This window comes from Phoenix dactylifera, chromosome 1 (assembly GCF_051530095.1).
Source record: "Phoenix dactylifera cultivar Ajwa chromosome 1, Ajwa_hap1_PhDact_Kaust_v1.1, whole genome shotgun sequence".
NCBI classification, from domain to species: domain Eukaryota; kingdom Viridiplantae; phylum Streptophyta; class Magnoliopsida; order Arecales; family Arecaceae; genus Phoenix; species Phoenix dactylifera.
In genome coordinates, this window is record NC_143190.1 from 25250389 (window position 1) to 25276677 (window position 26289).

Below are 26289 nucleotides of genomic sequence, written 5' to 3' on the forward strand. Positions count from 1 at the left end.
TGTGGTTGTGGATATATGACGCAAAATCTGTACGTTTATGGATCTTACTCCATGTGCGAGATCATCTGTCGTTGCATCGTGTGCTCCTGAATGACTTCAAGGGGTTTGTCTCCTATATGCAATCAGATTCTGGCGGGCTCCACTAGATCATGCACTGTGGTCACTATGTTGTATAGAATGCATAAACTAAAATTCATTGGTGAATCGAAGACCACCCTATGGCTGTCTCATAAATAATGGTCTTTTGTCTTCCACTCTCTTCCCGACCAATGAATCTATGAGCACCAGAACTATGATTGCTGCTGCTCCTGATTTCTGAATCTAAGTGTACTAACTTCTCAATACTCTCTATTGGCGCTGCAGGTGTTTTTTATTTTTCTTTATTAGTATGTTGGGCAGCTGCCTTCTTATTCTTCGTGCCCCTCTGCCTGGCTATGTTGGGAGCATGGTATGCTGTATCGATCGATACCGGTCGGTACAGGGCATACCATACTGGAATTGGTGGGTACTGGTACCGGTACGCCTGGCGTACCACGTACCGTACCGACACTCGGTACGCCTATGCTAGTGCGGCACCGGTACGGGATCCGGTACCGTTATGGGGTCCGGTACCGGTACGGGGTCCGGTACCGGTACGGCGAACCTTGGTTGGAAGGATGTATGTTATCCTCCTGATCAATCATTCAAGGAGAAATAGTGTGAACCTGATTCAGAATCGGATTGACTCGGTGGGAACTGGCCGGTGCGACGGTTCGCACCGAATCGGCCGGTTCTGATTGGTTCCGGTGGTTCGGACACTTACTGGCCGGTTCCGGTCGATAAGGGATCGGTTCTAGCCGATTCGTAGGAGTTTCGACCGGTACGGGGCCAGAACCGAAAATATTCGTCGAACCGACCCGATTTCGCATCGGGTCGGCTCGGCACTACCTGAACCAGACGGTTCGGCTCGGTAGATATTTAGTGAGATATTGCATGCTACAAGAAGCAACATGAAATATCCTAAAATCAACTTGTAAAGTGAAAAATACAAAATATACAATCAATTATATATATTTATAGCATAGTATGCCGAACTGGTACCGGTAGGCATACTGGTGGCCTACCAGACTGGTTCGATACCACTGGTTTGGCCGGATTTCAGCTACCGTGCGAATGGCTGAAGTGGAACCAGGATGTAATAGCTCGCCGCATATCCTTCTTATCCTTCTTTAGCATTGTGTCAACCCTCTATTGTTTCAAATTCCTGCTGAGAAAGGCATGTGAATCTAAATTATGGATGGCTGCTTCTAGTGGAATCTTTCTTGATGACTTTTTTTGTTACCAAAAGCCTCCGATATAGATGCAATACGATCACTGCCTCTACTGACAGCCTCCCTGATTGAGGTTTTTTTGAACTTTGGATCTGCCTTGCTGCTTGCAGAATCGGACCTCGACTCGTAGTATGAGGGCCCAAATCGAGCTCTATGCCTGACCATCTCATACTGCTGCCATTGATCATTCAGGCTCACCTACATGGCAGCCTGAATCTGTGCCTCATCATCTGGAACGGATGCCTTCTCTGACTCCCTAGAGTGATAGAAAGGTGGCTCTACCGCTTGGCTGTGCACCTCTGCCTTCTTTTTGGAAACTCTTTCTTTCTCTGCTCTGAAATCGCTGAAGTGCTTCTTCATTAGCTGCCGAACCTCCTGTGGGCATTTCCGACACAGATACGTCGAGGTAACCACCAGCTAAGTACAGTTTCAACCTGGTTTTTTCTCCTTCCTGGAAATCTGTGTTGCACCAGTTGCACTTTCAATGGTGCTGATCTGAAAGCATTTGCCCATGATTTCAACTAATGTCACGCTCTGGCTCTTTTTTCTTTGATGGTTCCATTCCTGCAGGTTTATTAGTTTATCAATTATTTAAAAATAGCAAAATTTTGTTACGATGAAGATAATTTTTTTACCAAAAAAATATAGATGATTTATCTAATACATAATACTAATTTTTCATATATTTTTATTTATTTATATATTTTTAATAATTTAAACATTTAAAAATATGTTTAAATATCATAAATTTAAAAAAATATGTTTTCTACTTCAAAAAATACTCTTGAATTATGTAATATGTACTGCTAATTTTTCATAATTTTTGATATTAATTATATGTTTTTAATTATTTTTTAAATTTAAAAATAATTTTTAAATATAAATATTTTAAAAATTAATTTTAGCTCAGATTCATGTAGATTCCAATAATGGATGCTGTATATATTTTTTTAGACCCTCGGGCATGCATCAAAGGCTACTTATTTCTCAATTTTTTTCAAATTTAGGCCTAGGTCACTGTGTGCATGATCCCATGAAAAATTAAATAAATGGACTCCAAATTTAGTTGGAGAGTAGCTTGCATTCCTCTAAATATGCTTCTAATTTTACAGTTTTTATTGATTTTTTTATTTTTTTATTTTTTAATTCAAAAATATATTTTTAGTTTTTAAAAATTATATTTCATTTGAAATTAAAATTTTTTATGTAATCATGTAGATCATCCATAGATCTACAACATATCATAAAAATCAAGCCAAAATCAAAAATTTTGGCATGATCTTCCTTGATTTTGTAAATTTCAAGGTATTTTTTGGCATAAAAAAAGAGAGGAAATGGGATAGGGGAGAGGAAGCATATCTTAATAATGATTTTGTCTTAGGAGTCACTTTGAGGTAGGTAAATATACATCTTCACAAATGGAGGCAAATTCCTTTGCATTTTTATTCAGTGAAAGTGAAAAAATGCTTTTGACATGAAGGGCCTTATGGTCCTTGCTGACAGCATGCTTGACAATGGAGAATGACATGCTCCTAATTGACCATGTTGATGTTTTAATTCATGTAAGGTTTTAATAAGGATATGAATGGCTTGGTTGGATTAACTTCCCCAATCCCGACCTGCTTTAGGAAAGTATTGGGCCCAGTGTCTATACACATGGGTGAGGTTTAGGCTTGTTTTGTGCTGGTCCATTATTTATTGGTCTGGCTTTAGATTGTCATAGCAGAGCAGTCATCCTAGTCTATATCAAATGGGACTTATTCTCATCCGGCACCAAAATCCTCATGACAAATTCATGCATAGCATGGAATGCCGTACCGGCCCGTACCGGCCGGTACGGGCCGGTACGTACCGGTCCGGCCGTGGACCGGTACCGGAACGGATAAAAAACCGGTATTTCCCGGTTTTTTATCCGAACCGGCCGGTACGGGGGCGTACCGGCCGGTTCGGGCCCGTACCGGCCGGTTCGGAGCCCGTACCGGCCGGTACCGGCCTCGTACCGGTGCGAACCGGCCGGTTCGCACTGGTACGATTTTTTTTTTTTTTTAAAGAACCACAGCGCCGCGCGCTGTGGTTTTTGAAACCACCGCGTACCGGCCGGTACGGGACCGGTACCGGCCGGTACGGACCGGACCGGTACCGTACCGGTCCGGCTGGCCACCGGTACGCCGACCGGTACCGGTACGGCGGACCTTGATGCATAGATTTGCAGCTTTTTCTGTTTTATTCTCTGTTTTCAACTACTCAAGCAGAGTTAGTCTCTATCTACTGTTATTTGTCTATCTGTTGTGATTTATCTTTCCAATATTTTTTAGGAGTATACTTTTTAACATTTATAGAAGAATAAAAATCTTGCATTTGTTCAGGTGTACTTGTTTGTTTTGATTAGGCAAATAATTGGCAATGCTTCGAACATGTAGGAGCTAGTTGGATGAAAATTCCCTTTATAAGCATTGCTAGTGCGCTGTTGGAGAGGAAAATGCTGTCTATTTCTATTGAAGAGGAGCCTTGACTACTCGTCCTACTATCTCTGTAGTAGGAGTATCAAGAGTCTTGGCTAAAATTTTCAGTTGCCGCATAAATTTTAGCACCTGGGAACCATTTTAAGTTCTTAACCCTATAGTGTCATGAGGATCATAACAACGGTTAGTGAACTGTTCTGTCAGAAATGGACCTTAGATGTTGCAAGTTGACTGCTTTTAGTCAACTGATATTGAGACATCGCCCAGCATTGACGCAAGAAGATGCTTTTGAAAGTAGGTGGTGCTTAGGCAAAGCTTAGCCCGGGCAAAGTTTTGAGCATCTCCACCTGTAGTTTAGAAGTTTAACCAAGTAGCCATTATATTTTAATCCAAATTGAACATCTTGTTTAGAAGTGTAGAAGTGTCTTTTAGAAGTGTTTTGTTGGAGAAGAACATAACATCTTGTTCTGAGAATCTCCACCGGCAGTTTAGAAGTGTGCTGTTGGAGAAGAAAATACTGTCTATTTCTATTATTGAAGAGAAACCTAGACTACTAGTTCTACTACCTCAGTAGTAGTAGAATCAAGTCTTGGCTGAAATTCTCAGTTGCTGCATAAATTTTAGCACCTGGTAACCATTCTAACCTAATAGTATCATGAGGATCATAGAAACTGTTAATGAACTGTTCTGTTAGAAATGGACCTTAACTGTTGCAAGCTGACTGCTTTTAGTCAAGTGATATTTCCCAACAAGATGCTTTTGAAAGTAGGTGGTGGCATGGTGCTTAGGTGAAGCTTAGCCTGGCCTAGGTTCTGAGCATCTCCACCTGTAGTTTAGAAGTGTAGCTTGAACATCTTGTTTAGTTACATCTAATGATTTATTATTCAAGTAATACTAGTTGCTCGGCAACATGGGTCGGTACGGGCTCGTGCCGTGCTATGCCGGGCATGTACCGACACAGTAGAGGAGGCGGGGGAGTGGGTGAACAGGAGAGATGAAAAGAGAGAGAAGGGGGAGAGAGGGAGGGAGGCCGATGGAGGGTTGATGGAGGCCGGCTTCCAAGTAGTAGGCGGAGGCTGCGACCGTTCTCCTGTTTCGTTTGAAACAGGGGTCGGGCCGCTAAAAAATTTCGTAATTTTTAAGTAAAGTTCACTTGCCGACTTTACTTAAAAATTATGAAATTTTTTAGCAGCCGGACCCCTGTTTCGAACAAAGTAGGGGAATGGCTACGACCTCTGCCTACTGCCCAAGCGCCGGCCTCCGCTAGCCTTTCCTTCCCTCCCCCACCTACTCTCTCTTTTCCTCTCTTTCCTTCTCTCCCTCCCTCCCCCGCTCTCTTTTTCTCTCTTTCCTTCTCTCTCACCGCAACGGGTTTCGTTTCTATTGCCGGAACCATCCCGGTTCGTCGCTGGGACGGCTCGATATGATCGGAATTGTCCGATTCGGGACGGTTCCGCCGACCTTGAGCAGTAATTTCAAGTTCTTTTATAACTTCTTTTTGATTTTTCATATATTTCAACTAAACCTTTTCCTTTGCTTTTATTGTAGAAAGATGCCATCTCAAAGGCCCTCTCGTCTAAGAATGTATTTTTACTTCATGGGCCTCCGGGAACTGGGAAAACAACAACAATCGTGGAAATAATCTTACAAGAAGTAAAATGTGGATCAAAGATCCTTGCATGTGCTGCTTCTAATATTGCAGTTGACAACATCGTTGAACGACTTTTTCCATACAGGTACCTTGAGTTGAGTCATAGGACTATAATTTACATTTCATAGGTTTGTCTTCTTGAGCAAATTATGTATCACGAATGTGCTCAAAGAAACATTTATATATGCTGATTATTTACATTAGTTAGAAGGTTATTTTGGACCCTTTTATTGATTGTGTACTTTATTTCAGGCACCTCACTGCACCATTCTTGGTGGACATGTTTTAAACAGATACACATATTATTTATAGTTATTGGCAAGCATGATCTTTATACCTATATCTTTCTTATTTATATATTTTTGGTAACATTTCTCTAATCTAATGTTCTATGTTGCTTTTTGCATTAAATAATGATTTTCTCATGCTATCTAATATTTAAACTTTATCTTGGATTTGCCTTTGGCATTGTCTGCAGTTGAAAAGTTCTCTTCTCATATAATTAATAGGATTATATTATTGAAACTCTAATTTCTCATAAAATTGAAGGTGCAAAGGAAATTCCATGACATAATACTTGAGAACTAAGTTCATTGATTGTTGACCATAATGCTGATTGTTATTAACCATCCAATTAAACCAAACACATAAGCTGTTAGTGTATGAGTCAACAATGTATAGCATGTTTAACACCCCTCTGAGTCAAGACAGAATGAGTCAAGAAGACTTGTAAAGAACCAGGATATCAAATAATCGGGAATAATCAAATAAATAACTGATTTAAAGGGGATTTGAACTCATTGATATCAACCACCTTGGTTGTTGACCCATCCTGAAGGCTTAAGTTGATGGGGAATGAGTCAACAATGTATATCAAACCTAGCAAATGTGCCTGTAAATGCAATAATTTTTCTTATACTCTTAAAGCTGGAGAGTGATGCAGCGGCGGATGGGAAGGAGGCCGGCCTTGAGGAGGATGACGGTGTTGGGAACCCGCCCATACCGCAGAAAATTCAAAAAATTTCAGATGGCAGCGGAAGAGGCATGCACGGGATCGACGTTCATCTCATGAACATGTTTCAAAAACCGTTCGTAGATAGATTAGAATTAAAAACTTTTAAAACAAATGTGAAGATTAGATTTTTACCTTGTGCGGGTAGATGATCACCGCAAATTGATGATCGTGGTTTTGGAAGGAGGCTCGCTTGAAAACCGTTCACGCGTCCGGCCTCTACGGGTATCCATACGAAGTAGAGATCCGATCAAAGCTTTCTTGTCTTCCCGAGGTGCTAGCTCCCTTGCAGAGACAACTTTGATGGCTGATGTCCTCCTTTTGAATCAACCTTTGATTGTGCTTGGGAGGAGGAAGAAGAAGGATGAAGATAAGAGATGGATCAAAACCCCTGCAGCCTTCTTTCTTTTCCCTGCGTTGGAAGGAGGAAGGGAGGAGGAGGAGGCCGCTAAGGCCTTCTTCTTTTCTTCTCCTTGCTAGCGGCTGAACCAAGGAAAGGGGAGAGGGAGGCGTACGGCTGAAAGGAGGAGGGCTTCAATGCCCTAGGTGCCGCCTCCCTCTTCTCCTTTTAAAGGCATGTAGGGCTCCTACAAGTTAGGAGCCCTTGATCCTTTTTCAAGAGGGGTGCCGGCCCCTCTTGTGTTGCCGCACCAAGGAGAAAAAAGGGGAAGGGGCGAACGCCCCTCCCTCATCCCTCATGGTTAACCCTAATCCTCCTCTAAGGAGGATTGGGATGCCCTAATGTGGCTAAGCCCTAATCTAATTAGGCTTAGTCCAAGGGCGAACCAATTTTGGGTTTGATCCATGCAATGTCCTAATCCAATTAGAACTCAATGAATCATGACTCAATTGAACCCTTCAAGCCTAATCTAATTAGGAGTCATCTTGATTCATTAGATTAATAATTAAGTGGAACTTAAGAAATCCTAATCCAATTAGGACTTATTTAATTTTAGTCCTAATCCAATTAGGACTCTAATTTGAATCCGAAGTCCTAATTTAATTAGGACTTCTAGGAATCCTATTCTAAGTAGGAATCCAAATTGAATTCAAAATCCTAATTCAATTAGGATTGTAGGAATCCTACTCCATGTAGGACTCCCAGTCCTAATCCAATTAGGACTCCAGAAATCCTACTCCAAGTAGGATTTGTATTTAAGTCCAATTAATTAATTCTCATTGTTCCTTCTACTGATTATCAATCGAATTGATTACTCGTGATTCATAATCACTTTTCAACCATCGGATCGGTCAATACTTCTAGTGTGTGTGATCCCATAGGTTCTATTCTGACTGGTAGTGAGATATATTGTGATCTCTATCACAATATCATTGAAAACTCCTTTCAATGGGTTAGAACGATTCCAACTCAACTCATTAGGGTTTATCGATCATCGAGATATTTCCTGTGAGTCTCACCATCCACCAGTGGCACCTAGCAGCATGTAGTGGCCACCCAGCAGAATGGAATGATGAACCTTTAGGTGCAGTTATCGTATGATACAGTCCTACTATCGTGGATCCCCACAGGACGGAGGTCATGGACAACTTGTCAAACCCCATCATCTGTCGTATGTGAAGATTTATTCGACTTAAGTTCGAGAGTGGAAAACTCTTTCTGCACTGTGCATACTGCCCCGGCCGAGGTCTTACGAACTCAGTCTTATAAATCACATAGGATCTCTCCTTATCTATCAAGGTCGATAGATTCCATACAGGTGCATACCCTACTACAGTGAACCTACTGCAGCCAATCTACACTGCATGGATCCATATGTCTAGAGACCATGTATACGTGCAGTCAAACTACAATAACCTCACTGTGAGTAGCCGAAGCATCGTAGGTCAAAGGACCAGTCACGCTACTGCAACATCAAGCAAGTCACTGACGAGTGAATAGACATCCAAGTGACTTCTTGTATTGGTCACGCTCAGTACCCTTGTTCTCTAACAAGCACCTGCATTATTACTTCAGTGTCCCCACACCGTGGACTCGAGTCTCGTCCATCCACAAGCACCTGCATTATTACTTCAGTGTCCCCACACCGTGGACTCGAGTCTCGTCCATCCACAGGAAAAGCAATGTGTGCACTGATCTCATCGGATCGATCACCGTCCTCGTGATGATCCATCGATCAGGAGCGTTTAGAAATTATTCACCAATGATACATGGCTCAAATTCTCAACTCTTGAGAATATGCATCATCATCTAATTAATTTCTTGGACGATTCATAGACACAATAACAATATGAATGAAAAAATGTCTTTTATTTATTCAATAATAATAAAGTCAAATACAAAATTATGTCCCAGAATTAATAATGTGTCAGCCAGATTGGCTTCTAGGGCATACATCTAACAGACGGCTCCTTTTTTTTTCTTTTTCTTTGGCGGCTAGCTAGGCTAGGGTTTCTTCCTTGGCGGATGGCTAGGTTAGGGATGAGGGAAGATGGTCAATTGGGCATGGAAACGACTCAATTAGGTGTGAGTCGTGCTTGAGGGGATTGAGGACGTCGTGGGATTGGGTTGGACTCAATTTGGGATTGGGCTTGTGGTGTGATGAATTGACTAGGATGGGGCATCGGGAAGGAAAGGATAACTAGGAGGTTGGGTGAGAGAGTCCCACTCTCATACAACTTCCAAAGGCTTGGCGTGAAGAGGGTAGAGGAGTCCCATCTCCACTCAACTTCCTCCAAAGAGACTTGGTGTCTCACCAAGAAGGAGAAGGGTCTCGCTTCAAGAAGAAAAAACTCTCAATTTTTTTTACTAAACTCATTCATCTCGATTTATTCATCAACCCACGCCCCCCCCCTTAATATAGAGTAGGAGGTTGGAGAAAATAGGAAACATTACAACCAGAATTTTGGGACTCCTATTTAACAAGGATTCTTTCAAAACAATTCAATCATTTGATGAAGTTAACTAAACAAAATTAACTAAGACTCCCATTCGACTAGGACTCTTCAAAAACACATGGACTTAGACTCCAAATCAGCTAGGACTTTTCAAACGACGCACGGGCTCAATGCACTTGTCATAAATAAGACTCCAAATAAACTAGAACTCTCCAATGTCACATGGATCCAATGTAATTGGCGTTGGAACTCTTGGACTCAATGTATTTTGGGCACGCTTAAGCAAGGCCCAAACTTCACATACGTTCATGATAACTGGGGCTCAAGCATGCTGCATCAATTCCCCCGGGCTGAGAAAGAACTTGACTTCGTCGAGTTACGTGAGTGGTATAGCTCGTACAGATCTGGGTTTAGACGCTGGACCTCTTCTGTCTTCAGCCACGAACAATCAGATAGGGGTTGGTTCTTCCATTTCACCAGAAATTTTTGGTATCTACCTCAACGTGTCGAAACGATTTGATCATCTAGGATGGCTTCAATTTCATTTTTTGGGGCAGATCGTCGAGGGAGTGCTGGCACTGGCAAGGTGTTTTCAATTTCAGCATGGTGACCTTCATACAGCTGCAAGTCTTCTACATTGACGATGGGGCTGATTTGAAGGTTCTCGGGTAACTCCAGCACATAAGCATTTGGTGCCATCTGCTTCAGAATTTTGAATGGTCTAACTCTTCGCGGATGAAGCTTCTAATAATTTTTGCGAGAGAACTGTTTAGCTCTTAGCCACATCAAAACTAGATCACCTTTTTTGAATTTATAACTCGATGCTTGTGGCTAATTAGCGTCTAACTTCAGCATGTAGATCCTGGGATGTGCCTCGAAAAATCATCTCCACTGCTGATCCGTGAGTTGTTGGTTAGGGGAACCAAGTCAATGGTACGGTTGATGGAACTGTTGTAAGCAGATTCAGCATTCATTAAAATCAGTTCCCATGAAGTAAACACGATCACGAACCAATCATCGAAGTAGGTTGCCGAGGCTTTGATTCATGACCTCCATATGCCCATCAGTTTGAGGATGATAGGCGCTTGAATAAGACAATCGCGTGCCAAGTTTTGCCAGCCTTCCAAAAATAACTGACAAACTTGACACTGATCTAAAACTATGGTCTTCGGTAGTCCATGTAGACGAACCACCTCTCTCAAAAATAAGCAGCCACTCGAGAAGCATCATAATTTTTGGAGCAAGGCACGAAGTATGCCATCTTTGAAAACCAGTCGACAATGACAAAAATCGAGTCATGGCCACGTACTGTCTTTGGTAATCCTAGCACAAAGTCCATGCTAAGATCTTCCCATTGAGAACTCGGGAGAGGCAAGGCTGTGTAGAGCCTGGCGTTGGTCCTTGTTCCCTTGGCTAGTTGGCATGTGCGGCATTGCTTGGTGACTTGTGGCAATGGTCTTATCATGACCAAAATGTCTAGGTAACCCTCCACCGTGGATCTCCCTGATGATGTGGCCACGTAGAGAGGTTTCTAGGACAGCCTTGTGCCATGGAATAAGAATTTGTCATGAAGGGAATACTCCAAGTGTTGTCGCCGATCCCCTGTAGACAAGTCCTGGTAGATCGGTTGGAAATAAATATCTGAAGGATATAAAAGTTTCATTTCCTCGAGTCCTATAACCTTTGCATTTAAAATAGTTAGGAGATAAGATTTTTGGCTTAATGCATCAGCAACTCGGTTCTTCACGCCAGATCTATGATTCAAGAGTGAAGGTCCGCCGTACCGACTGTACCGCCGTACCGTCATACCGACCATATCGACATACCAGTGGGCACCGGTACCGGTATGGTACTGAATCGAGCTGAACCGGTACCGTACCGGTGGGGCTGGTTTCGGCCCCGACGTCTTTTTTTTTTGGGAAAGTTCTCACTTTTGGATCTTTTTTGGATGTTTTTATATTTAGGTTTAAGGTTTAAACTAGATGATGTATCTTATTACTTCCAAATGATTCAAATCATGAGATGAACATAAAATATCTTCAAATTAAGATACAATTAATTACATACATTTAAAGCATTCTCGGATATTTAAAATTGGATCGAGTGGCGATGCTTCTCGTCGATATCCATATCATCAGCATAATAAAGAGGTAGATCAACCCATCCCTCTAACCAAGTGGCGTTGTAGTCTTGTATGCTCAATTTCCGAGGAATTCGCGTCGGGTTATAAAAATTCTCGGATCTCTAGCTGAAACTCTGATTTTGAGAGGTGTCCTGTTGATAATATAGCTGTGGAGGGGTCCATCCGAATATGCTGGCACGAAAATCCAACCTGTAAGACCCTCCGGGCTGTGCAGGGTAGTAGCTATCGGAAGATGACTTCGATGCACCATATCCATAGGCTGCTTGAGGCCGTGGATAATAGGAAGACTCAGAACTTGATACATCTATGGATTCTACTCCACATGCGAGATTATCTGCAGCAACATCCTGTCCTCCTGAATGACCTCGAGGAGCCCGTCTTCGATGTGCAATGGTATCCGATCGAGATCTATCAGATGGCCTACTAGTGTGGACACCAGTACCGGACCGCTTGTTACGCGGGGCCACAGTCGTCGAGGAGGATGATCCAGCCACTTTCATTGTCGCTGGATTGATTTGATGTTATTTTATTTTGTTTTATTTTATGTTGATTGGGCATGTTTGCATATTGTCATTTTAGGGCCTTTATGGGATTATTTTTTTTTTGTAGGGGTCTTTTTGTTATTTTTTAATCCTATATATATATGGTCCATACACTTGTTTAGGGTTATTGAATGATTGAATGAAAGATAGCCTCCTTTTCTCTGAAACTCTGGTGTGAAGCCATGGCCAGAGTAAGGTGAAAAGCCTGGTTCTTCTTCTTTCCCCTTCTTTTCTCTTCTTTCTCCTTCCCTCTCCTCACTGCAGTTGTTAGTATCGGAGCAGGCTACGGGAAAGAAACCGTCTTGCCGTGCCCTCCCTGTTCCGTGGGTTCCTTCTTTCCAAAAGTTCCGCTCCAAGCCCTAAATCAAACGACGCTTCCTCACGGCTGCAGTATTTGCCTTTGGATCCCATCGTTTCCAACTTCACCGAATCATCGTTTTCCACACGGATTGAGATCCCTCAGCCAGATCAACCGAACCTTCACTCCCGCTCGGCCGGATCGAGCGGCTCCCGTCGCCGCTCGTGACCAGTCGCGACCGCCATACACCATATCCGAGAGAAAAAAATCTTACCCTCTGTCGAGAAGCTCCACTGTGTCCCTCCCCAAGCACGTTCTCATGCCGCCGCCGCGTGCCGGATATGGAGAAACACCGTGCGTCCTCACCGCAGGGCCTCTGCTATCGAACCACTGCCACCTGCGGCTCCTCGCTCGGCCTTACCGTGTTCTGCGGAAGTAGGTAACCACCTGCAACTCCTTCCCCTCAAAGCCTCCATGAAGGAGCCGAACTAGGCACGAGTTATTGGAGCGGTTGAGTCCGTTAACTCGAGTCCACGTGACCCGCACGTGTCGGACTCGTAACAGGTTATCGGAGCGGGTCACGTTCGATAACCTGAATCCTAACGGATCCGGGTTAAAAAAAAAGAAAAAAAAAGAAAAAAAAGAGAAAAAAAAGAGAAAAAAAAAGAGAGAGTACTTGCTCTTCCTCTTTTTGTGGCCTCCCCTTCGCGATTGCCCACATCGCCGCCTCGCCCTCGCCGTCTCCATCCTCGGCTGCTCCCGCCTCCCCCGTCGCCATCCTCTGCTACCCCTCCCCGTCGCCGCCCGAGCTCCACCTTCGCCCCTTTCTGCCGCTATCCCTCCCCGTCGCTGCTTGCCGCTTCCTTCTCCTTTGCTTCCACCCGAGCCCCACCACCCTTCGCTTTTCCCCTCCGAGCTCCACCGCCCCTCTGCCCCTTGTCCCGTGAGATAGCACTCGACCGCTCCTCACGGCTTCGTTCCTTCGCTTCAAGCCCTCTCTTCATCTCCTCAAGGGTTTTGGCATCGAAACCCTTGTCACACCACTACACCCGATCCCCCTCAACACCCGGGCCCGCCCTTTATCTTCTGCAGGCTTAACAGGCCCGATCACTACGCCTCTCCAACTGCGCCACATCACCCCTCCCGCCCACACCACCACCCTTCTCCGACTTTGGGCCCATCAGGCCCAACCACACCACCCAACCCCCTCCCTTTCTAGTCATCAGGCTCTTCCAGCCCGCCACATCCTTTTCAGAGCTACTGAGACCAGGTTCGCCGAGCTGCTATGATCAAGCCCTATTTGTGCCAATTGAAGAGACTGCTTGTCACAACCACACTTCTGGTTGTCGCCTAACCCAGGTCAGATCCTCTATTTGTAGAAAATCTATTTGTTTGTCTAAAATTCAACATCGTTGAACTCTTATGTGCTTTATTGACTTAGTTTATTGTGAATTCAACACATATATCCCAGACAATCCTAAAACCCTTGTAGTGGCCCATATTTGTCATTAATTGTAGGGCTACTTAATCTTTGGGAGTTCTTTGAGGCTCCGTGCAATCCTGCAACACACAGAACACTCACACTATTTGATTGTAATCACTTGTCTACATTTATTACGTAATTCTAAGTTTGATTTCAGTTGCTACGGATTAGCTTTCCGTTTATATTGAACATATACATTGCGCTTTAGGCATCATTTTCATGCATTAGGTCTTTCTAAGAACCACCACTGTCTTAACATTGTAGGGCCATGTACAATTTTGCACACTCGTTATATGCACCTTCGTAGTGGTCGTATTGTCTCCCAGTTAGAATCCCAATGTGCCATGGATCCCAACATCGAAGCCTTGCTAAAGGTTGTCCAAGACTTGACCACAGTGTCCACCCAGGCCTACGCCCGACTAGACTCAGCTAAGGCTTCCCTTCAGAGGATTATGAGATCCAAAGAATGTAGTGCCTGTTAGATGTATGCCCTAGAAGCCAATCTGGCTGACACATAATTTATTCTAGGACATAATTTTGTACTTGACTTTATTATTATTGAATAATAAATGTGCATCTTTTTTATTCATATTGTGTCTATGAATCATCCAAGAAATTAATAAGATGCATATTCTCAAGAGTTGAGAATTTGAGCCATGTGTCATTGATGATTAATTCCTAAATGCTCCTGATCGATGGATCATCACGAGAACGGTGATTGATCCGATGAGATTAGTGCACAAATCACTATTCTTTTGATTGGACGAGTCTCGAGTCCACAGTATAGGGACACTGGAGTGATAGTGCAGGTGCTTGTTAGAGAAAAAGGGTACTGAGCGTGACCAAAGTAAGAAGTCACTTGGGTGTCTATCGACTCGTCAGTGACTTGATTTGCAGTATTATGACTGGTCCTTTGACCTACGATATTTCGACTATTCACAGTGAGGTTGTTGTAGTTTGACTGCACATATACATGGTCTCTAGCCATATAGGTTCTTGTGGTGCATATTGGCTGCAGTAGGTTCATTGTAGGAGTAGGGTATGTACCAATATGGAATCTATCGATTTTGGTAGATAAGGAGTGGTCTTATGTGATTTATGAGGCTGAGTTCGTAAGACCTTGGCCAAGGCAGTATGTAAAGTGGAAAAAGAGTTTTTCACTCTTGAACTTAAGTCGAATAAATCTTGACATATGACAGACGATGGAGTTTGACGAGTTATCCATGACCTCCATTTTGTAGGGATCTATGATAGAAGGACTGTATCATACGATAACTGCACCTAGAGGTTCATTCATTCCATTCTGCTGAGTTGCCACTATATGCTGCTAGGTGTCACTGGTGGATGGTGAGACTCATAGGGACTATCGTGATGGTTAATGATCCCTCATAAGATAAGTTGGAATTGTTCCAATTCATTGAAGGGAGTTTTCAATGATATTGTGATAGAGATCACAATATATCTAACTACCAGATAGAATAGAACCTATGGGGTCACACACATTAGAGGTATTGACCGATCCGATGGTTGGATTGTGATTTGGAATCACAATAGTTTATAATTATTAATTTGATTGATAATTGGTTTAACCCACTAAGAGTTAGTGAGTAGAAGAAGGAATAATTGCAATTGGATTGTAATTTGATTGAATCAATTGGACTTAATTAATTGGGCTTGATCTTATTAGATAAGATTCAAGAGTCCTACTTGGAGTAGGACTCCTAGAGTCCTAATTAGATTAGGACTGCAAATTATTAGAGTCCTACTTGGAGTAGGATTCTTAAAGTTCTAATTGGATTAGGACTAAAATTATATGAGTCCTAATTGGATTAGGACTCCTAGAGTCCTAATTAAATAAGGACTCCTTATTAGATTAGGTTAAAGCATCCTAATTGCAAAAGGACTCCTAATTAGATTAGGATTGATGAATCCTAATTACAATAGGACATCTTATTAGATAAGGATCAAGAGTCCTATAGTCCAAATTGAGTTATGATTGGATTGAGCCACCTAATTCTCCTTGGAGGAGGATTCACGCACAAAATAAAAGGAGGGGCGTGCGCCCCTCACTATTTTATTTTATTTTTGGATTTTTTTTGGGGTGTGCATGAGAGGAAGCCCTAGGGGCTTTGGGGGCAAATCTGGACCGTAAGAAAAGGAAAGAAAAAAAATAAAAAGGGCCGACGGCTCTCTTTTTCTTTCTCTTGGGGCGTGCGGCCTCCCTTCCCTTCTCTTGGGCGTGGCCTCCTCTTCTTCCCTCTCTCCTTTTCCTCTTGGGAGCAATCAAGAGTTGATTGTTCAAGAGGATTTCAGCCATCAAAAGCGATCTCTGCAAGGGAGCTAGCACTCCGGTGAGATCTACGCGCTTGGATCAATCTACATCCTCGTGTGGATACCCGTAGAGGCTGGACACGTGTGCGGCTTCAAGCGAGCCTTTCAATATTACAACGATCATCAGATTGCGGTGAACATCTATCCGTACAAGGTGAAGATCTGATCTTATTTAAAGTAATTAATCCTAATCTATCTACGAACGGTTTTAAAATACGTTCATGCGATGAACGGATCCGTGGATGCTTCTTCCGTTGCGGATCTGATTTTCTGCGTCATGCACGGCATCCCAACAGTAGTATTAGAGCCATGGTTGCGTAGATTAAGATTAGGATTAATGGTTAAAGGCATGATAGTTCTGAAAATTTAAAGATTATGCTTGCTGTATTTTTCTGCATGCAGAATTTTCAGGTTGCTGATTTTTATGCATATAGATTAATGATTCTATTGCTATATTAATGAGATTACAAGTAATTAGAATCATGTCTTGTATGATCAGCAACTCATATGATGACATAATCTATTAAATATTCAGATCTGTAATTTTAATTAATGCATGAGATGCATGTGGTGATAATCATGGATGGACCCTTTACATGTGCTGAAATATTCTGTGATGTTATGTGATGACATGTAATTCAGAAATTCAGATGCCTGCGTGCATCTTATATTGATGTATTAAAGACATGCGAGTCTAATAAAAAAGGGAATGTAACTATTGTTTTAATAGCATAGTTTTCTAGAATGTAATTTGTGATGTATTTGCACGTCAATGGTTGATCGATGCATACCTCTACAAGCGCGAATTGCGTGGATTAAGATCAAGAGTTGATTGGAGATGGATTAAGAAGTTGATCGCGATTGGATTAAGGGTGGTCAAGATCGAATCAAGAGTTGAAGACGATCTAACTAATTGACGTGCATGTGCTTGTTTTATGACCCTCATCTTGGATTCATGAACATCATCAGTTGTTTTATATTTATTTTTAGCGGGTTGATTATTATTTGCATAAGATGTAAATAATTAAAATGATGAAAGAGATCTAAATTAAATCTCCTTGAATAAATATTAAGTCTAGCGGTCTTCCACCGTAGTAGAGCTGCTAATGTCTTTTCGATGATGACTCGTCTCGGCTGGTTACAGTAGTCAGTTGCATCGGGGGGCAGGACCTCTCTATTAGCATGAGATGTTGCGGGGTAAAGATGGGGTTGGGCCCAATAACTGTTAGGTGAAGGACCCAATGACAGCTTTGTTTCTGCGGATATACGGTGGGTCTGACTTAAATAAGGAATGGAACCAATAACTGTTAGGTGAGGCCTTCATGACTTAGAGACCGGATAGCGCTGCAACTTGCTTGAGAAGCATTGTACAAGAGTTGTACATTCATCCTTTTATGTGTCGCCAATAACTGTTAGGTGAGGTGGCATGTAAATCGATGAGACCGCAGTACCCACTTGAAATCCTAGTCGCGAAGGGTTTCCGTTTCTCTACCTGAGTGTGAAAGATTCGAGAAAATAGTTGGAGGTGTATTTGTTTTAAAAGATCCTAAAATAAATTAAGATCAAGTACAAAATCTAACTAGAATATTTACTCTCTACAGATCACAATGTCAGCTTCTAACCCTTTGATCCGAATTCTCGAGACCAACCATCTGATCGAAAGCAATTATAAAGACTGGTTAAGAAACTTGAAAATTGTTTTGAGTTGCGAGAAAATAGGCTATGTACTCGACAATGATATTTCCACGTTACCAGCACGTCCGACCACTGATCAGCATGCTACACATGATAAGTGGACGGATGATGACATGTTCTAAGACTTCCGATGCTTCTAGAATTACCAAACTTTATTTTGACGAAGTCGTTAGACTCCATGGCCTATCCAAATCTATTGTGTCTGATAAGGATGTTAAATTCATGAGCTATTTTTGGAAAATCCTTTGGTACATGATGGGCGCCAAACTGAAATTTTTTTCTGCCTATTATCCTCAAACTGATGGCTAGACTGAAGTTATCAATCGTAGTCTTGGAAACCCGTTGAGATATCTGGTAGGTAAACATGCTAGGATCTGGAATTTAGTGTTACCGACAGTTGAGTTTGCATATAATAGTTCGGTCAATAAGTCCATAAGCATGAGTCCATTCAATGTGGTGCATGGTTACAAACCTAGATAGCCCATAGACCTGATTTTCATGTCTCATCAGCATGGAATATTTGAGTTTGCACAGTCATTTGCATCGCATCTGCATTCATTGCATCAAGAAATCAGCAAATGCATTTACTTTAATAACTTAAAATATAAATTTCTTGCTGATTTGCGCAGACATTCTCGCGAGCTAAGTGTAGGAGACTGTCATGGTAAGAATTAGGCCTGAACGACTTTCTTTGGAAACGTTCAAGAAGTTGCATGCTCGTAGTGCGGGACCGTTCAAGGTCCTAAAGAAAATCAGTTCGAATGCTTATGTTGTGGATCTTTCTGAGGATTATGGGATTAGTGCGACATTTAATATTGAAGATTTAGTCTCCTACAAAAAGACAACATTTATTCCTTCTGACTTCTTTGTTGACACACCTGTCCTCGTTGATCACCCTGACCCGTTACTTGTTGTTGAGCTGCCACCCCCAAAATATCATGTGCGTAGAGTTGCAGCGCCTTGACCTTGGCCTTCTAGAGTAGTATGATAGCCGGCCAGACCTGCACTCGACGAGGTCGAGTTTTTTCCACTTGGAAGGAATTGATGGGGCCATCAGAGCCATTCAGTCAGATGATCGAGCCATCAGAGCCACTCACTCGCGTTCGCACCGAGGATTGACATCATTGTGGCTGGAAGATAATCTTGAGCCACTATCCTGGGTCGGGCCCTGGATTGGGTCCAATCGAGTTTGCGTCATTTTTATTTTATTGCATTATTAGTTACTTGAGTCAATTTGGTTAGTTATTGGGTCAAGTGATTAGATCAATTGATCAATGTAAAGGCCTAATTATAAAGGTCAATTTGGCATTTACTAAAGCCACCTCACGAAGTAGCTTGGCAAAACCTCGGGTCCTCATCAAGCGAGGGACATTGACCGACTCCTGCACCTCGTTCAGCATGACAAGAAAAAGGCTCAATGTTTTCTTTTTCGGTGACTTCCATCATGTCGAAAAGCTCCACGAATCTGTCGAATTCACAAAAAGAAGAATTGACCCAAGGTCCGGCGTACCGGTCCGGCTCGGCGTACCGGTGGCCGGCCGGACCGGTACGGTACCGGTCCGGACCGGTACGGTACTGGCCGGGCTCCGCGAGCTAGACTTTTTTTTTTTAATGTTGTCTCTGTTGGATCTTAAATTAAGTGAAAATTGATGTTTTTTTATTACTTTTTTCATGATTTTTGATATTTTCATATTTAAATTTAGGGTTGAAATTTGAAACATATATGATGCATGATTGCATGTTATGTTTTTCTCCCGTTCCAAATGATAAAATCATACACATAAAATATCTTCAAATTAAGATACAATCATTTACATACATTTAAAGTACTCTAGGATATCTAAAATCGGAACGAGTGCCGATGGCTCTCGTAGATATCTGGATCATAAGTATAATCAGGAGGAGGCAAATCAACCCAATCAGAAGGAACGCGCGCCAGGTTATAAGAACTGTCGGATCTCTCGCTCACGCTCTGGCTCTGAGAGGTGTCCTCTGATTGTGTAGGGGCCCATCCAAATATGGCGGAAGCAAAATCCAATGCACCATATCCGTATTCGTCAGGCTGAGGCTGTGGATAATAGAATCCGTATCCGTATGTTGTCGGATCTGCAGTCGTATCCTGTCTTCCTGAACGACCTCGAGGAGCCCGTCTTCTATATCCAATAATATCCTCACGATCTCTATCAGGTGGTCGACCGTGGTCCGTATCCTGTGTAGCACCCATAAATTGGGACTCACCGGTGAAATAAAGACCACCCTCTGGCTGTGTCTCATGAGTACCATACTGTCCTCCGCTCCCTCCATGGCTAGAAGATCCATCACCACCAGAACCTTCATCGCTGCTAGTCCAAGTCTCTTCCTCGACACTCTCCATTGGGATTCTTTGTTTTCCTTTCCTGGCCCTCTCTGTCTGGCTCCCCTGTGCCTGCGGCTGATCAGCTCTGGGAGTGCGTGGAATATTGCGCTCAGCCCATTGCTCTGGATCGACCCCAGCTTCGGTGGCTATGAAGGTAGCTGGTCGTGGAGGCGATCCTGGCTCGTCAAGCTCGGGCTCCTGCTGCTGGCCTACAAGCCAGCCGAGTAGTGGATCATCGTCATCAGCGGTGAAGGACCCATAAATCGGATCTGTATACTTGAGCTCCACTTCCTCCTGGATGCACTTTAGCTTCAACCGCAAATTGTAATGCACATAAACAAGGTCGTTGAGGCGCTTTTGCGTCAAACGGTTTCTTTGTTTGCTGTGGATAAGGGCGAAGGTGGACCAATTGCGCTCACATCCACTAGAGGAGACTGTTTGGGAGAGGATCCGGATAGCTATCCGCTTTAGATTTCTCGCGGATCCGCCAAAATGCACCCACCATTCAGCTGCAAAAATATTTATGAAAATTACATATATGATAGTTCCATAATAGTAACTAAGTAACACCAGGTGAATGTTTTCCTGATGTGTCACGTACCTGGATTCATATTGTGTTGGCTGACGACAGCCGCTCGTTGGCCAAAACTGTAGCTGCCCTCTCTAAATAATTTGCTCTGTGAAAAATAAGCATAAGAAAACCATGTTAATAATTGAAGATGCTGATATACTTACACATGCTAGTAATTACTAAATCATAATTACCTCTTCAAGACATAGGGCCGCTTTTTCTGGATCTGCCTCCATCTTGTAAATCACATTACGCAAAGCATCCAGAAGTGTTTCATCCATACCAATTCCATCTATGCTGTACTGAAACCGGGGGTTTAGGTAGTATGCTGCACATATACGAGACTATCTTAGCATAATTATATAATTATATCCATCACTATAATTGTCACTATAATTATATCTTAGTTTACCTGCTAGATGTAATTCCGTACCCATTTGCGCTCCCCACCGTTGCTCAATGATGTTGATGTATGACCGGCCATGTGCTGGATCTGCCTCCATAATCTGATCCTTTGCCTTGACCATCATGTGATACAAAAACCCCATCTGGAGGTAGATCTCGCTATCTACGGCCCGCAGCACTTCATATAATGGTTTGATAGCCTTGACTATTGTAGTAGCCCGCTGCCAGAATGGCTGTCTCGTCACCAAGTCTTCTATCTTGCTTCCTTCAGTGCCGGCATAAGAATATCTACTATCATACCACTCGGGACTGGCAAAATCTGACGTAGGGCTCCTCTCTTCTCGAGTATGCTATCAAGTGCGATGAAGTTGGTAGCAAACCGTGTGACTCCTGGTCTCAGAATCTCTCTCCCTGCATACTTTCTCATCAATGAAAGAACCCAGTTATGGTTATAAATATACCTCGTAATGCGTTGGGCTGTCTCCACGGTTTGTTGCACCCTACGGATCTTTCCAATGTCCATCAACATAAGATCGATACAATGTGCAGCACATGGGGTCCAGAAAATATATGGCCGCCGCTCCATCAAGACCTGCCCGGCAGCCTTATATTGCGGCCCATTATCAGTGACGACCTGCACGACATTCTCCTCTCCTACCAGATCAATCACATCCTCCATAAGTTTCAGCATGTACGAGGTGTTGTGCACATAAGCCGAAGCATCAATCGACTTGTGGAAGAAGGTCTTAGCATCACAGTATGTCAGGAAGTTGATGATGCTCCGCCTGGTCGGACCGGTCCAACCATCGCACATGATGGTTAGTCCATATATGGGTCACTTGCTCTTGTAGGAGTCAATCCAATTCTCCAGCTCCTCCTTATTGTTGTCAAGAAGCTCACCGTATATATCCTTCGGGCCTGGAGGAGCTACACCGGGACCGGCAGCTTGTATGGCGGCAATGGCAGACCTGTAGTATGTATTGTCTGCCACATTCGCTGGGATGTGGCTGAAGTGAAACCAGGATCCAATAGCTCGCCACATAGTTTTCTTCTTATCCTTCATCCACATTGTGTCTACCCTCTGCTGCCTTGAATCTCTACTGGGGAGAGCATGCGGATCTACATCATGAATTGTCGCTCCTTCTGGAACTCCTCTAGATGACTTCTTTCGGCTACCAAAACTACCCAGCATAGATGCAATCCGGCCACGTTCTTTGCCGACGCCCTCCCTTACTGAAGTTGTCCTCAAGAACTCTGGATCTTGTCTAGTGCTTCGAGAACCGCCGCCCGACTCGTATGCAGAGGGCCCGACTCGAGCCCTATGCCTGGCCACCTCCTCCTGCTGCCACTGATCATCCAGGCTTGCATGCATGGCCGCCTGAATATCTGCCTCCTCCTCATCTAGATCCTCGACCTCCTCTGGCTCCCTAGAGTGATAGGAAGGTGGCTCTGCCGCTTGGCGATCGACCTCCGCCCTCTTCTTGGAAGCCATCTCCTTCGCTTCTTTGGCCTCAGCAAGATTCTGCCTCATCAGCACACGAATCTCGTTAGGACAATTTCGGCACGTAGCAACCTCACCGGAATTTCCGGCTAAGTGTTGCTTCAACCTGGTTACCCCTCCTCCCTTGAAAACCTTGTCGCAAAACTTGCATTGAAACTGGTGTCGTTGCCCCTCACTTCCAAGTCTTCGCCCATAAGACCAGCCAATATCACGCTTTGCAGGGTTCGTTTTTCTTGATGGCTCCATTTCTATCATAAAAGGACAACTTATCAAAAAATTAAGCTAATAAAGTAAATTTTTGCATTATCTTATTATTTAAGTAATTTATAAACTATTTTTTTAAGTAAATTATTAACAAAATTAATGAAATAATATAGGATAAAAAAACTGCACCTTAAATAGTCTCCGCTGGATTTTTTGGGCAGGACCTCCTCCTCGCTATCTCTCAAATCTTTCCGTCTCCGCACCTTAAATAGTCTCCGCTGGATTTTTTGGGCAGGACCTCCTCCTCGCTATCTCTCAAATCTTTCCGTCTCCGCTGGCTTTTTTGGGCAGGACCTCCTCCTCGCTATCTCTCAAATCTTTCCGTCTCCGCACCTTAAATAGTCTCCGCTGGATTTTTTGGGCAGGACCTCTTCCTCGCTATCTCTCAAATCTTTCCGTCTCCGCACCTTAAATAGAACCTCTCAACCTCAAATTGTTTGGGAAAGAAGTGAGCCTCGTTCGGTTTTTATAACCGAACGAGAGGCTTAAGATCGTGCTGTTAATCCCAGATTAACAGAAAAGAAGTGGCCTTTCGGCCACTTCTTTCGTTGATTTGATGGGAAAGAAGTGGCCGGAGGCCACTTCCTTGTTTTTTAATGGGAAGGAGTGGCCGGAGGCCACTTCCTTTCCCATTAAAAAAGAAAAAGAAGCTGTGGCCTGTCGGCCACAGCAATTTTTTTTTTTTTTTGAAAGAAGTGGCCCGTTGGCCACTTCCTTCTTAAAACCACGCGCGGCGCGTGGTTTTTGAAACCACGCGCGGCGCGTGGTTTTTGAAACCACGCGCGGCGCGTGGTTTTTGAAACCACGCGCGGCGCGTGGTTTTTGAAACCACGCGCGGCGCGTGGTTTTTGAAACCAACGTGGTGGTTTTAGGAACCACAGCGCCTTGCTGTGGTTCCCAAAAAAAAAAAAAAACTTTTTTTTGTGGAAAGAAGTGGCCCACGGGCCACTTCTCCCTTAAAACCACGCGCCGCGCGTGGTTTTTGAAATCACGCGCCGCGCGTGGTTTTTGAAACCACAACGCGAAGCGCTGTGGTTTCTTAAAAAAAAAAAAACGCAGATGAAAACCGGATATACCGGTTAAGCACCGGACCGGTTTGTACCGGCCCGTATCGGCCGGTACGGGCCGGTACGGCATTCCTTGAATTGACCCTTCAACCATGGATAGAAGAAGGGCCCGTCGGAGGATATTGTAACCCTTTTTGTAGGAAAAGTACAAACATCTTTTGTTCGGAGCATGTGCCTTCACATGGAAGAAGGCTCGGAACAACCCCATGGTCGGGACAATCCAGTGGAGTATCAGAAAATAGAAGAAACCGACTATCATCCTCCAAGCATTAGAGACAAGCTAGGTTAGGACAAGCTGGTACTAGGCCAGCAGATAGATGATAATCAAGGAATGGGAAGCCTTAGCCCTGCTCTTGAAGTTTTCTCATAAAGGGCGAGCTGATTATCTCAAGGCAATGTCACTCAATCAGAAGTATCAGGCAACCCCAATTAGAAGCTTCGAGGAATAAAATGCTTGGCCTAAACCCAATTGAGGTCGTACTCTTCTAGTGTACTTTTTTCAGTATCCGAAATCAAGACAACCTTGGATTGGGTTTTGCCCAAGGCCGCAGAAGCTCCGCTAGGCGAGCCTTGACTCGCTCTCTCAATATCCATGCAGATGGATCCATTGTGGAAGAATAAAGACAAAAAAGGGAAAGAAGAGAAGGGGAAGAAGGCACATGATAAGCCTAGAATAAAAAGGCTTAAGAAGAATCTACCAAAAATCCACGACAGTCTACAATGAAAGAACTCTGGTGAAGCGACGAGACTTTGGTAGGAGCGCAAGGAGGAATGACTGTGGGTTAAACCCCAATATCCCTCTCTCTCTAAGTCTCAGAATACAAGAGATTGAAGTAGGGGAGATGGACTAGCCTCCTGCCTTATATAAAACCTCAGACAACCTAGATCAGCACATTGGTTCACCTACCCTAGTTGATCCTTGCCATGTGTCGCTTGGATGTTTGCTCCCAGATCACTCGGATCACCATCGGACCCTACATTTGAATCTAGAAGTACCTGCGGAGGCCCAAGAAACCACATCTAATCATTGTGCCGATATTTCTGCCGCAAACAAAAATGCTTTGGGAAGCGTAGAAGCAGGCATGCACCTCATAAATGTAGTATCCAGAAGATCCCTATAGTGAAACCGAAGGGACAGTTGCAGTGGCACAATAACACAACTTGATTTGGCCTTATGGGTCACCTCGACTGGTCAGCCTCACCGACAAGTCTACTTCTACTGCCCGAACCAACGAGTTTGCTCGGCCTTGGAAGCGAGAAAAAATTTATACGCCTTGAAACTGACCATAGTCGATGTGGCAGATTGACCAAGTAGATCCTTCCATGATGCTTCCATTGAATCAATCGAAGCCCATCATGTGGCCCATCCAGAAGTGCATAGAGAGTTCTTCAAATTTCAAAATCTCTTCCGAGCTAGCGATGCCTTGGCCATGATCGTGGGTGGTTTCTTTAATTGCATCAGCGAGATGCACGGGATGTGATACGTGAGCAAAACGACTATGCATGATCTTCGGAATGTGCGAGGGCTTGCCAAAGATGGTAGATCCGCATGCTCGAATGCTTCGACAATAGACGTCGACCTTCGTCTATACAATCTAATCCTAGAGGACCCTCCAAGTAAGTGCTTTCGAGTTCTCATACGTCTTTGTGCCATCACTCCGCCATTCTCACATCACCTCCGCTGTTCCTTGAGAGGACATCATCGGATACTCTTCGACAAGAGGACTTTTTCGTCTTTGCAATTTCAGGTCTAGTCTGGCGCCGAAGCGAAGGTCCGAGCATGGTCTCCTCTTCCTAGTACCATCTTGGGGATATTGGAACCTTCTGTTGATCTTCACAACCTGAATAGTTGATTGCGAAGCCTTCCAGTAATTTAGCTGGGTGCCTCGGTTGAACTGATTCCCAACGGCAACAGATACTTTTATGAAGAAATAGGACAATGCTTTTGTTTGAGATTTGGCCCCCTTGTTTTCTCTCTCAGTACATTTCATCTTACCTCTCTCTTAATCCTCTCCTTATATCCTAAATCCCCATCTTGGAGATCATCGCCCAGGGTGGCCATATCGATGGCAAAAGCTCACGTTCACAGGTGAGTTTCTCTCTCTCCCTCTCTCTCTCGATCTCCCTATCTCTCTCCCTCACCCCTCTCCCCATCTCCGATCCCTGATTTCCTAGTGTTAGGGTTTTTTCTCCTCCCTCTCACTCTCTCTCCTCCTCCCTCTCTCTCTTCCTCTCCTTCTCCCTCCTGCTCTACTCTCCCTGTTACAGTATGCCCTAGAATGTAATGGTCAGACTCGTACCATGCTGAACCAGTCGTTGGCCAGCATGTCCTTCAATACTGG

General features: G+C 43.6%; 3 protein-coding genes across 5 annotated transcripts in view; 1 reads left to right on the forward strand and 2 right to left on the reverse strand.

Annotated features, from left to right (window-relative positions):
* LOC103720749 (DNA-binding protein) overlaps positions 1-26289 on the forward strand; it is a 94768-nt gene that overhangs the window by 23537 nt on the left and 44942 nt on the right. For 2 of the 3 annotated variants that reach the window (XM_039117076.3, XM_039117077.3), the window contains exon 7: positions 5321-5508. The exons of the other annotated variant lie outside the window; for it this stretch is intronic. In XM_039117076.3, coding sequence (XP_038973004.1) covers positions 5321-5508 — 188 coding nt within the window. The remainder of the gene's footprint in view (positions 1-5320; positions 5509-26289) is intronic. 3 annotated transcript variants of the gene reach the window in all.
* Positions 20733-21258, reverse strand: LOC148715126 (uncharacterized). Its single transcript, XM_088721127.2, has 3 exons — positions 21123-21258; positions 20905-21038; positions 20733-20816 (listed from the first exon to the last, which is right to left on the reverse strand). Exons 1-3 carry the CDS (start codon positions 21256-21258, stop codon positions 20733-20735), a joined length of 354 nt encoding a protein of 117 aa, XP_088577253.2.
* On the reverse strand, positions 21951-23142 carry LOC149768551 (uncharacterized). Its single transcript, XM_089930501.1, has 2 exons — positions 23010-23142; positions 21951-22864 (listed from the first exon to the last, which is right to left on the reverse strand). Exon 2 carries the CDS (start codon positions 22860-22862, stop codon positions 21951-21953), a length of 912 nt encoding a protein of 303 aa, XP_089786627.1. The 5' UTR covers positions 22863-22864; positions 23010-23142.

Bases quoted from the DNA above. Each gene is read 5' to 3' on its own strand.
- LOC148715126 (XM_088721127.2), bottom strand. From the start codon at position 21,258: ATGGGGTTTTTGTATCACATGATGGTCAAGGCAAAGGATCAGATTATG. The intron at 21,039-21,122 runs GTAAACTAAGAT...GTATATGTGCAG, and splicing joins TACGGAATTACATCTAGCAG to CATACTACCTAAACCCCCGG. The intron at 20,817-20,904 runs GTAATTATGATT...TATTTTTCACAG, and splicing joins CGGCCCTATGTCTTGAAGAG to AGCAAATTATTTAGAGAGGG.
- LOC149768551 (XM_089930501.1), bottom strand. From the start codon at position 22,862: ATGGAGCCATCAAGAAAAACGAACCCTGCAAAGCGTGATATTGGCTGG.